The 13362-nt window shown below is 37.4% G+C and overlaps 1 protein-coding gene across 3 annotated transcripts in view; it reads left to right on the plus strand.

The window, feature by feature from the left end:
* The window catches only part of LOC133527141 (tyrosine-protein phosphatase non-receptor type 9-like), a 107306-nt gene that overhangs the window by 4496 nt on the left and 89448 nt on the right, over nt 1-13362 (plus strand). For 2 of the 3 annotated variants that reach the window (XM_061864031.1, XM_061864029.1), the window contains exons 1-4: nt 7569-7777; nt 8029-8250; nt 8922-9011; nt 11058-11198. In XM_061864031.1, the coding sequence (XP_061720015.1) occupies nt 7715-7777; nt 8029-8250; nt 8922-9011; nt 11058-11198 (516 nt within the window). In that variant the 5' untranslated portion in view covers nt 7569-7714. Of the gene's footprint in view, nt 1-7568; nt 7778-8028; nt 8251-8921; nt 9012-11057; nt 11199-13362 lie in introns of those variants that run through there. The other variant, XM_061864030.1, reaches the window with a different exon arrangement.

Raw genomic sequence — 13362 nt, forward strand, 5'->3', positions numbered from 1 at the left:
GTAATTAGACATGATTAATTATCTTTCACCGTTAAGTTAAGGTGTGAGCTCGGAAGCTGAATAGCTTAACTAGTGTGACATTTAAAAGTGTAATAAGCCCGTGACAAAGCCGGCCGGCGGATGCGCGGTCGACGACCCACAATCGATAGCATTCTATTTCGGAACTTCACTGCACAATTGTTACCTGGAGGCTATGCACTCTCATCTAAATTCAGGCATATCAGAGACTGTGCACTGGAATAGTTAAATAGTCCGGTCTATAAATGTCGATATTTGTAACCAAAAAGGTCTAAATTGTAGGTATTCTTCACCAAATAATGAGTTTTTTTTTACCAAAATACTAATATACTTTATTGCACACCTCAATACAGAAACAGTACAAATAATACCACACATAAAGAAGAGGTAAACAACAGGCGGTCTTGTCGCTAAAAAGCGATCTCTTCCAGACAACCTTTAGGTAGCGGAATTAAAAAATATATATATGTTATGTCAGTAGGTGTTCCAGATGCAATAAAAGAAGTCTAGCACAGAATAAACACAAAACTAAACAATAGATACATACCAGGAATGGAAATATTTTCAAAATTATTTGAAGTAATGTTAGTTTTCCTCTTTTCGTTTCGTGATTGACCTAGAAAAAAATTGCCTGACTTATGTACTTTACTTACTTCAGAATATGTTCGTTATTTTTTAAAGAAATACCCGATGATTATACCTACCCGAATAAAGGGGCACTCCTTTTATATTAATCTATGTCATAAAATCATACCCTTAATTTTTTTTTTATGTTTGCGATATCGTACTTAATTAATACCTAAGTACCTGGGCGACCGAGCTTAACTATTTATTGTAATATGGTGGTCTATCGGTGATAATCTTAACTACATTTTTTTACTAAATTAAACTTGTTTAAAACAATAAAAATTAAAAAATTATATATAAACTTGAACATATAAAAAAAAACAAAAGTTAGTCACCAGGCGAGATCCGAACCCGTAACACTCGTTTAGCAGTCCGCGTCTTAACCCGCTGGACCAGACGGACAGTGGCCGGCAACACGAAATTAGCGACCATATTCTGCGTCGAAAGAAAAACGCATGAAAACTCGAAAACACGCGTTTTCCCAAACATAAGACTAATCTAGATAGATTGTATACCCCCAAAAACCCCCATATACTAAATTTCAGCGAAATCGTTAGAGCCGTTTCCGAGATCACAGAAATATATATACATATATATATACAAGAATTGCTCGTTTAAAGGTATAAGATACCTATTTGGTATATACCTAATTAATTGTCAAGTTATTAACATCTCTCTCTAAATTCTATGTAATTATACAATACAGTACTCTTTATTGCACACCTCACTTAGTATAAAAAAAACCGGCCAAGTGCGAGTCGGACTCGCGCACGAAGGGTTCCGTACCATTACGCAAAAAAACGGCAAAAAATCACGTTTGTTGCATGGGAGCCCCCATAAATATATAAGTATTTTTATATTTGTTTTTATCTTCTTCCTCGCGTTGTCCCGGCATTTTGCCACGGCTCATGGGAGCCTGGGGACCGCTTGACAACTAATCCCAAGATTTGGCGTACGCACTAGTTTTTACGAAAGCGACTGCCATCTGACCTTCCAACCCAGAGGGTAAACAAGGCCTTGTTAGGATTAGTCCGGTTTCCTCACGATGTTTTCCTTCACCGAAAAGCGACTGGTAAATATCAAATGAATTTGTTTTTATCAGAGAGCGAAACTTTGGTGCCGATGACAGACGTATGACGTCAAGCTAAATACAGAGTGTTGTTATCTAGATTATAGATACTTAATCAAATAACAACTTATTAGCCTCTTTAGTTTACTGATATTGAAACTTAAGTTGATAGTTTTTATACGCACTGGCCACGTATAAAAACATAACTAACTGTCTTTATCATGTTAATAACAATATTGTTGGAAATGACAATCAACTTCTGTTTACTTATATTTTTATTAGTAAAATGTAACCGAAATATTATTGTTTGAAGTCATAATGGAGTCTATGCACCCGTATATGCGTTATTCCCATCAAAAGAAATTGATTTAAATGAAAAATGGTTGACTGTCAAAAACATTAGCTCCAGGTGTGCTTATAGGAGTTATGATCAGTGCGACGCCAATTTTGTTAACCGGCGAGAGGTTCAAGAATTATTTTGCCCTGAATGTATGTGTGAAATGTAAGTATATATCTAAATATTAAGAAAAAACTTCGTCATTCGAGGAACATTTTGTTGTGTTGTTTTATTTACACGCGGAATAATATTTTTTGTTTGAATTACATTAGATTAGAATTAGTCATTACTCAATAAAAATGTTACTCGTATCGTTTTTTAATGTTTACGTTATTTTTTTGTGTAAATTATCAAGCATTTTTATAAATAAACAATTATATATATATTATCATTATTAAGAATCATTGAAGTGTTACAATGTTGTTTTAAAAAAACATCCTGTATGCGACTTAACGTCATTATGACGTCACCAGCACCAGTTTCGCTCTCTGGTTGTTATACACAAATACTAACAGAAACATATCATCTGTGAAAATTTCAACTGTCTAACTATCACGGTTCATGAGATACAGCCTGGTGACAGACGGACGGACGGAGGGACGGACAGCGGAGTCTTAGTAATAGGGTCCCGTTTTACCCTTTGGGTACGGAACCCTAAAAAAATACAAAAAAAAGTGACAGTGGGCCTGATAGATCTTCGCGGAAATAATGATGTAGATACTTATTACTTATGTAGATAATATTTGACATTTCTGAATAAATTCTCATTTCCGTTGAATAAACAAAACCAAGCGGTATTTTCCTCCACGAGTTAGGTAACCTATTCGTCTCTATCATTCAATTAATTTTGTAGGCAAATATGACTACTTTGACTACATAAATTACATAATAAATACTCGGAGACCTGCCAGTTTTGCATTTATTTGAACATGACTGTGTAGTAGAATAGAAAGAAGTTTAGAATAACGTTTTCTTTAATAAATAAAAAATATTATCAGGCAAATGAAGCCCATAGATACATACCTTACAAACTGACATACATACAAATAAATAAAACTTAAAAGCTTATATAACGCTGTCTCTACCTAGGTATATGTTATTATATATCCCTTTGCTTTGTGTCCGATTCTCACTAATCCAGCCGAGTCCGAGTGTATGTTGCGAGAGTCTAACTCAAATCTGAAGCTTCTATCGTGGTTACATGGAACTATGTATATTTAAATGACGCCACTAGTGGTCGCGAAGAGCTCCAAAATAGTAAGTATAGAATCTTTATATTCCTTTGGATGTTGCAACGTGCGATTTCGCTTGGTTAGTAGGAATGTTACGTCATCTGGCAGCAACGGTTTTAGTTAACTGTGAAAAATGACTTGAAAGCATGAAAGAGTCACTAGTGACAAGACATTCGTCCCATGCAATGTCATAGTACTATTAGTTATTCTGCGGTAATGTCTCACATCTCACAAGATCATCTCAGCTTTTCCGCATATATAAAAAGTCAAAATTCGCGTTTTCCCAGAGATGAGACATAGCAAGATCGATTTTTCGCTCCCGAAAACCCGCATATAGCAAATTATATCGAAATCTGGAGAGCCGTTTCCAAGATCCCCGAAAATATATACATATACACAAGAATTGCTCGTTTAAAGTATAAGATTATACATAAAAACCTTGTACATCGATTGCTTGGTTGCAACACTTGCAACAAACAAGATAAGCAAGCTAATGTTGCTGTTATTGATCTTAAAGGAATTCTAAAAGGTATAAACAAGGGTCTGACTGGTCTGACTCACAAGTAACAGGAAATCGGTACCCTGTCTGAGAACCGGCAAAGTATACTTTTCTCGAGACGTATGGCTGGATTGGCTGGCTTTCCAGACCAGTTATTCTCATTTCGATTGAATGCATCCTGTGCGAAACATTTTAAGTGTGACCTCCAAGTAATTACATTTATTAAGGATCTTGAAGCCCTAGATATATTGGTTAATCTGACAGCGACAGCGAAGGGAATTACAGTCTCGAGCGTCAACATCCTGGTCGCGGACTCGCGGTGTTAGTAAATACGGAATTCCCGAATTAAGCCTCGCTGAAGGTAAATTAATAATAGCAGGCAAACACTGGGTAATATAGCCTAAACTAAACCCTAACAATGACAGGAGGCTGTGCTTATCAGTTGGATGACTTGACTGGGACGGGACGTAAGTAGGATCACAAGGATCTTGAATCTTAGACAAAAAAATACACCGAATCTTTTACTAATAATAATTAATTTATCGGATAGGATCCTCTCTAACTAGTGAGGATTGGACGCCAGTTCCGAAAACTAGGCTTTCTTCAACGAAGAGTGAATTTGGCAATGCTTGTTATGTTTGCTGTCTGGCGACATTGAATGGCTCAAAATTTCAAAAAGTTAGGTACAGTTTGTGATAACCCGTCCAGTTACTGTACTTAAAACGCCCGCATTTCATTAACCCCATCATTGAGGTAAACCAAGTATTCCACGTGCCTGCTCCGCCAAGCGTATTGAATTCATTGTGGCAGGGGGTGTCTGCCTCCTCCTGTCCTGTATTAAATAGGTACTGCTAGGGAAGAGGAAATTATAAATTCTACTATTAATATAGGTAGGTTATTGATGTTAATAAAATTTTGCGCACCGTGTCGACAATAACTGGTATGGTCAGCTACAGACATTGGCTGTATGAAGCTGGTTTGTATTACGTATATAAACTAATTTAAACTAAAATACAGCTACCTTCTACTAGAAAATCACTGCGCAACTTCTTTACGAACCGCCCGAGATAGGTGGTAGACTATAAGGAGACCTATACTATAGTCTACTATATAGTGGAAGCTCTTAAGAATCGACCTATACGCCTGTTACCATGTTGCTTGTTATAGTGGTATAACTTTTCATATTTAAATGATTACATTGACGTCATGCTCATGCAATGCTTATAATACACAGGTATAGATAGAAATTTATTGCTAGGCGTATAACGTTTTTAATCATAGATATTATTCGGCAACTTCGCATTACGGTAAATGTTTCGCCCACGCCTGTTCATCATTAGTTCTTACTTGAAAGAAGACGGTAATATGTGACTTGATGGCATAGACACGTGTGATATTGTATTGTACCTACTATCATACCTAATCTAACTTAGACTGGCTTGCCGCCATCGAATTCTAGCGAGAAATTATCTCTATTAAAAAAGTGGCTGTGACATAATCGGACAGACAGACGGACATGACGAATCTATAAGGGTTCCGTTTTTTGCCATTTGGCTACGGAACCCTAAAAAGCGGCCAAGTGCGAGTCGGACTCGCCGTACCATTTATGACGTCTTAAAAAAAAACTACTTACTAGATCTCGTTCAAACCAATTTTCGGTGGAAGTTTGCATGGTAATGTACATCATATATTTTTTTTAGGTATATCATTCTCTTATTTTGGAAGTTACGGGGGGGGACGGACACATTTTACCACTTTGGAAGTCTCTCGCGCAAACTATTCAGTTTAGAAAAAAATAATATTAGAAGCCTCAATATCATTTTTGAACACCTATCCATAGATATCCCACGCGTATGGGTTTTATGAAAAAATATTTTTTGAGTTTCAGTTGGTAAGTATGGGGAACCCCCAAAATTTATTGTTTTTTTTTCTATTTTTGTGTGAAAATCTTAATGCGGTTCATAGAATACTTACCAAGTTTGAACAGTGTAGCTCTTATAGTTTCGGAAAAAAGTGGCTGTGACATAAACGGACAGACAGACGGACGACATGACGAATCTATAAGGGTTTCGTTTTTTGCCATTTGGCTACGGAACCCTAATAAAAAAAAACACATTTTGGTCAGTTTCAAAACCGTCATATTTGTCATTTGCGTACATATTACGAAGTTCTAATAGGCTATCAATAAATGTGGAAAAGCTGAAATGATTACAAAAAATATATACTACGTTCGAAATGCTGCCACTGTGCATATTACCGTCAAGCGCTTTTGTTTAACGGATTTTACAAATCAATTTCCCCTTGCGAAGGTTATAAGAAGATTATTCAATTGCTCGGACCTTATAAGGGGAGCATTGCATTGCTATATTGAAATGACATTATTATAATTCTTGCGAGGCTATGTTTGGAAGCATTGACGTAGCGTAAGTCCGATTGTTTCGCGCAGCCCACAGTTGCACTTCGGAGACGTTTTGCGACGTGCGTATCAATCAGTCTTAAAGTGTTTCGGCGTTTGTACTCGTAAATTAATTTACATCTAAAATAATTCCTTTGCTAAATGATTCAAAGGGGGTTATCCATGCAATATCATGTTTTGCGTTGTTTCATGCGTCAAACGAGTGTTCAACGTCATGTGGTTCAGTTGTTTAAGTTGAGGGGTCTCGTTTCCTTAAATAAAACCTATTGACAGATGCTTCACATCAGTCATGCTATACTGCAAGTTTATTGTGTGTGTTTATTCTTAAAAAGTACCTATATTATAACTTTCTATTCAGAATAGTTAAACACCCGTTTAAATAAGTGGTTCGTTGTGTTCAATTTCTTTAGTGCAGCACTGCAATAAAGTGTTATCAAAATACAGAACTTTATCTTGTGAAATGGCTATGGGTGTAAGAGCTCGGTAATCCGACGCTCGTCGATCCGGCACATCAAGTAAACCGGCAGTCAGCTTCTTAAATGACCCGCTCTGTAATCCGGCAGTTTACACATCAGCCGAACGTCGGATCACAGAGTGGTTGAATTGTTTAGTAGTGCCACGTGTTTGTTTTCGTGCTTTTATTACATCTTCACTAATCCGCGAATTCCAACAATCCGGCATAGGGGGAAAAATTCGGGTGCCGGATTACCGAGCGCCTACTGTATAGGTATCGTTTTAGTGTGAGAGCTTCAGTAGGTAATCATGTGCAGAAATCAGTAACTATCGCGAAATTCGTGGCAAACTTCGCGGGTCAAAACATCCGGAAATTTGATGTGTAACATAATTAGTTTCATTACCTGACAAATACCTAGTTGATTTATTGAAATTCACTCAAATTTTCCCCAATGCGCGCGATATTAGCAGTTATTTAGTCGTCGGGCATTGACAATTAGTATGTAGCATTTTTATTGCGTAACTGAGTAAAAAAAATCGGTACAAGCCATATAGACTCTTTTCACTGGTCTCTGGTACAAACCATCGGATATGTTCAATTAAGGACGATATAATCGCGATTAATTCTAATCACGCAATGCTTTCAACTGAAATTGTCTACACCGATTTATATAACGTAACTAGCAGCAACGCTGCAACGAAAATGGTTCAAAACTTACGATGTATGGCATATGACATCTTGGAGCGGCGGTGAGGTGCGTGTGCGCTCATACTAATGCGACCGGCGCGAGCGCAGGAAACACATCCCGGAAGAATTAGCGCCCCGCCTACTGCAACTTGTTTGCATTCAATTTTATTTGAACTGCCAGTGTGTCCTGCCGTTCTTATCTATACGAAACCAAGTTATCTTTCACCGACATTAATACCCATTTAGGATTCAGTCGCGCGAACGCCCGTTAAGGCTCGACTGCCAATGAAAGTGTGGCGAAATAGTGAAATCAGTTCGTATTTAGTAATAAACTATGGTTGACGATTAGACAAAGTGAGGATCTGTTTAGTCATCATGCGGCCGGCGCTGATCAAAATGGAGACGACGTTTATATTATTCAGACTACGACTATCGAGGGTATTTCTTTTTGATTTCTTATTTTGGTTTATGTTTTTTTTTATTTATTTTGCTATTACATATATGATAGACTGCTTGAACCTAAAGTTATTACGTATCCTAATTCCCAAACACATTGATTCAGTAAAAAATCTCAACTTAAACAGCCTTTAAAAGAACTCTCTACTACATCACGTCTGGGAAGGCACTTGGCTGTTGTTACCTCTTCATTTGTCTGTACACTTTATCAACCTTGTTTCATTAATTTCCAGGCGACGAAAGCATTCCTTGATGCCCTGAGCGAATCCGGCGCGGCGTGCGTGTCCCGCGCGACTGCCATCAAGTTTCTACTTGCGCGGAAATTCGATGTTGCGCGCGCACACGAGCTGTGGAGGCAGCATGGCGCCACTAGGCGGCGCGAGGGGCTTAACAAGTTTGAGCCGTTTGAAGATCCGCTCAAGAGTGAATTGGAGACGGGGAAGTTTACTATACTGGTGAGTATTTTAATATACTGCTAAACCCCACAGTCATCAAGGTAGCTCACGTGCAAGTTCCATGTCATGCGTGCTTATGAACTGTGAAGTCAACTTCGATGCTATGAAGCGGTGAGAGAGTCTTAACAAGTTGGAACCGTTTGAAGACCCGCTCTCAAGCGCATTGGAGATGGGAAAATTTATTATACTGGTGAGACTTTTAGAAATCCACAGCTTAACTCTACAGTCGTCAATTTCTTGCTTGCGTAACAAATCATCAAGTTTGAGGTTGCATTAGCTCATTAGCTGTTAAGGCAACATGGAACTATCAGGCGTCATAGTGAAATGATGAAGGGGCTTACAATACAAGCTCTTGCATCTGACTGCAGTGGTGAGAGTCGTTACCATCTTTACAATACTGTAAGATTTGTACTATAACTGGTTAATGAGGAGACAGACGCGACGCCGCAAACTGCGCGACGTTCTAAAAAAAGGTCTAACTCCACTCTAAAGCAGTAAAATGTGTGGTGAGAGATTATAGTGATGTTTAATAGTACTATGACGTTTATACCTAATACTACCTGTCTATTTAGCGACGCCACTTGTGCAATGTATTCGCGCATTTTCACTTACAACAAATTCTTCTATGTACTCGTACATTCTAATGAGCTTGTATTTTGTTTGATCCGCAGCCAACCCGCGACGCGACGGGCGCGGCCATCGCGGTGTTCACGGCCAACAAGCACTTCCCCGCGCAGACCACGCACCAGATTACTTTACAGGTACTCCAACACATATCACATTACAAAGCCGTATAATACTAGGATACAGTCAAAGGTGCCGTAGGTTCAGAGAGAGCGGAAAAAATCATAACTAAAAAGCCAAAAATATGAAAATTGCTTCTATAAAGAGCAATATTATGTTTGATCGAACTCATCGACTACTTTTTTTTATTCAAATTTAAAAAGTAATACATAATTGAAAAACATGATATCCGCGATCCCGGACATGCATATCCATCAAATACAAATTATTTATTTGCCAGAATATAGGGATTGTAGATGGTGACATAGTTTTCAAGAACACTGTACATCAAACGTTATGTCACCATGTACAATCCCTGTATTCTGACAAATATCTGAAACTGCCCGTGGCTATGTTAATTAATAAATTGATTATGGTTTGGTAATAATAGTTTAGAATAAGTTTATATATTTGCATGTCTTTACTGACAAAGCATGTGAAACTTGATACCTCTGTTATAATACCTTTGTACTGACCATGTTTTAAGCAAATAAAATTTCTGATTTCTGAATAAATAATTTGTATATTGAGCATGCAAATATTATAGTCTATCATGTCATGCGATCAAAATAATAATTAAAATTAAAACAAATAATAAAATAAAATCTCGCTCACGCTTACGCGCAGTGAGAGCGAGTGAAGAACCCGAACCAAAGGGGCCTTAACGGAAAAAATAAAGCCTCCAGCGAGTGTTTCTCCGAAATAAAAACAAGGATAATTTCAAAGTTTGTTAGTACTATTAGTTATTATGTGGCTTGACATAAGTTTCATGATATTTCTGAGCTGCTCTGACTGTGAAACGTACACGAAACGGGAATTTGTTTATAGTATTTACCATAGCGAGGGCTTATTGCATTACAGTCGCGCAAATTGCTCTAAAAGCTTTGTAGAATTTATACTAACGTCGCATAAACACAAAATAAAGAATGAATCACATTTCTATTCACTGACTGATTTTTCTATCTCAACAAAATAGAATGTTTACATTTGTACTTGTACTGTTAATTAATCAAGGTAGTTAAAAAGCGGGCTGCAATACGAGTATATCACGAGACGGGTCATCGCTTCCCGCACTTGATAAGCTTCGTGCTTTATTATCCCATTAGCCACATGCACGAGTGCATACAATACAACACATATTTAAGTTCATGATGTGCAACCGTCCATGCGTGTATGGCAACTGATAGATTGAGTTCCCTCGTAAATTATTAAACAAATACTTAACACACATTGACCTACTCCAACCGTGGACTCGGTAAGGCTTGTTTTGTTGGTACTAGACAATAGTAGATTGTTAACCAAGGGTGGAAAGTGAACCATATTACCCAAGATATTTCACTTCGTTCGAGCGCCAATAGTTCGAGGGTGAGATGGTTACTTTTACCCGAGTTAAACACTCTATTTTTCATTTCGGCTATGAGGAAAGTCAAACATAATAAATGTAGGTTATGATGACTGGAATTGCCGTCATTTACAGTGTAATCGAAAAAAAAATTCTAAAACCATAGACAATCGGATTATAAATTGGAATGTGTCTGAAACGACCTTAATGTATACGCGCCTTAAAAAATTGAAACTGAATGAATGAATGTAATGGTATGATAATATTTTAAACATTCATCATCATTTAAATTTGATTTATTAAGAAATATTTATGGTTATTTTTTTAATAATAATGGAATGCAATTGACATTAAATATCGATAATACTTGGTCTGAAAATGCGGAAGCTAATATGAGAGCTTATAACTGAATAATATGGCATATATGGTTGTTAGCAACAGCTAACAACCATACAACCATAGTCGAGCAACAGCTTGAAGCAAAAAAAAATCTACCTAGGGTGGGAAATGCAACTTTCCACCCAGCTATCAGCCTATGAATGGTGAACTTTCCGAATAGGAGGGACAAATAATCTTTTAAATAAATCCTTAAAAATAATGCTTCTAATCTACAGACATTGTACTAAATGGCATGCGATTGTGAGTGCCATATAAGTAGACGTTCCGTTCCGTTTGTCGGCAGGGCGTGGTGTACCAGCTGGACGTGGCGCTGCAGAGCGCGGACACGCAGCGCGCGGGGCTGGTGTTCATCTACGACATGACCGACTCCAAGTACACCAACTTCGACTACGATCTGTCGCAGAAGATCCTCACCATGCTCAAGGTCAGTCCTATTTATTGATAAGGCGGTGGGAAAATATTCCTAACACGATGATTCTGAACTTTGTTTACAATGTGATAAAGTTCAATTTTGTATCATTTCTTCCTTATGCCTGTTCAGGGGTTAGTTAAGATAAAGTTATGTATTCTCGCGTCTCACGGTTCTAATACTAGTACAAGTTAAGTATAAACTATAATAATTACTGCTAATTATAGTAATTATTCTCGTTCGATGGGCCGCTAGAGGTTATGACGTTTCATTAATCAAATACGTCACATCGCATCATAAGTTTACGCCACATAAGTGTTATGTTATGACGTACTACGTAAAGAGAGCTGCATAAGTGCATGCCCGCTTTGTGAATCGTTTCCATAAAAAAAGTGACTATGTTCTTTTGCAGCTGTGTGTAGTATAACAAGCTTGTGTACGCCTTCTCATGCTGACTATTACCTGAGAAATGCGCTTTTAGTGGAAACTTTCCAATAGGCTTCGTATCTAGCCGTAATCTTCAATCTTCCTGTTTTTCGAATTGCAAGTACGATCGCCAACCTACCTCCAACCCTATCGACAACCTGTTATCAACCGACAAATTTACCCCATTCCCGTCCCGCTCCTAACGCTGAAATAGTCATTTTCACCACACCAACTGGTAAAGGCCCTCTTGATTGTTGAAAAACGAATGAGGAAGTTGCATTTTATCCACATGTGGGGCAAAGTAATCAGATGCAAATTTTGAGTTGCTTATGTTAGCTAGTACAATTGACTTTTAAATGATGATTTTTGAGTGATTATTTTTTTATTACGTTCATTTGGATTTGATTTCATTAGAATTTTTTGGTATTTTATAGGTGGTAGTTTCCTCGTGTTGGTGTGGTGAAAAATTTTGTGTTTCACTCGGAGGCAAAGTTGTTGTTTAACCGCTCGTGCTGATATTGATACCCGAGTAAGCGAAAGATTTCAAAATTGAACCACGAGCGTAGCGAGTGGTTCGTGAAGTGGAATCTTGAGCGTTGCGAGGGTTTCAAGGCACGAGGGTTAAACAAACTTTGCCTCCGAGTGAAACACAAAATTTTACACCACACCAACGCGAGGAAGACCTACTAACTATGAAACACCAAAAAAATCAAACCAAATCAAATCCAAATTAACGTAATAAAAAATTATCATTCAAAATCATCATTTAAAAGTCAATACTACCAGCTAACATAAAAAACAACTCAAAATTTGTATCTGATTACTTTGCCCCACATGTGGTTAAAATGCAACATTCTCATTACTTTTTGAACAATCAAGAGGGCCTTTACCAGTTGGTGTGGTGAAAATAACATTATGCTGCATTCTTAACTGGCCCACTTGGTTATCGGAGTTGAAAGTACATTTTTTTTACACTACTTCGTTGGCAAACAAGCATACGGCCCGCCTGATGGTAAGCAGTTACCCTAGCCTATGGACACCTGCAACTCCAGAGGTAACATTACTATATTATGAGCTTTTAGCTTTGATTATCTCCTATTGGGTGTCTGAAATTAAGCATACATGTTCAGTGAAAATGCAATGTTATGTGGTACCATGAAGCTCATGTTATATAAGAGACCATATGTGATGAAACAACGTAAATTGAGATTGGGCAATTCATAATGGGCTTGATAAGTTGAATGTCTAAAGAAAAGTACCGATATAAGCTTGCCCGAGTATTGCCTTGATAAGTAAACCTTGAGCTATGAAAATGATTATTTTTGACCTATACATTAGTACGTATTAAATAAAATAAATTGTATAATTTCAGTTTGGACCTCCGCCTGTTCCCTGAAGACCGCCTGTTCCTTGTTTACACCCTGACCTCAAAATGTGTATATTTCCGCAAGACCTTATGGAACCCTTTCACTGCCAACCTCTTCATTCCTTTACTGTCCCTTGAAACGCAAGTTGGATTGTCAATATAAAAAGGTTAATTTAATTTAAAACAGTAGTTTTATAGAATTTGTTTACTTTATATATATTTATTTAAACTTTATTACACAAAACACAAAAATATGTACACTCGGCTAAACAGAGACGAAGAAGAAGTAAAGGAATTTAATTTGGAACTATTGCAGACAACTGAAAAACTACATATACGATACACTACTAATGTATATATAAACCATGGATCCTACACGAACCCTTG

The sequence above is a fragment of the Cydia pomonella genome, chromosome 17 (assembly GCF_033807575.1).
Source record: "Cydia pomonella isolate Wapato2018A chromosome 17, ilCydPomo1, whole genome shotgun sequence".
Lineage (NCBI taxonomy): Eukaryota > Metazoa > Arthropoda > Insecta > Lepidoptera > Tortricidae > Cydia > Cydia pomonella.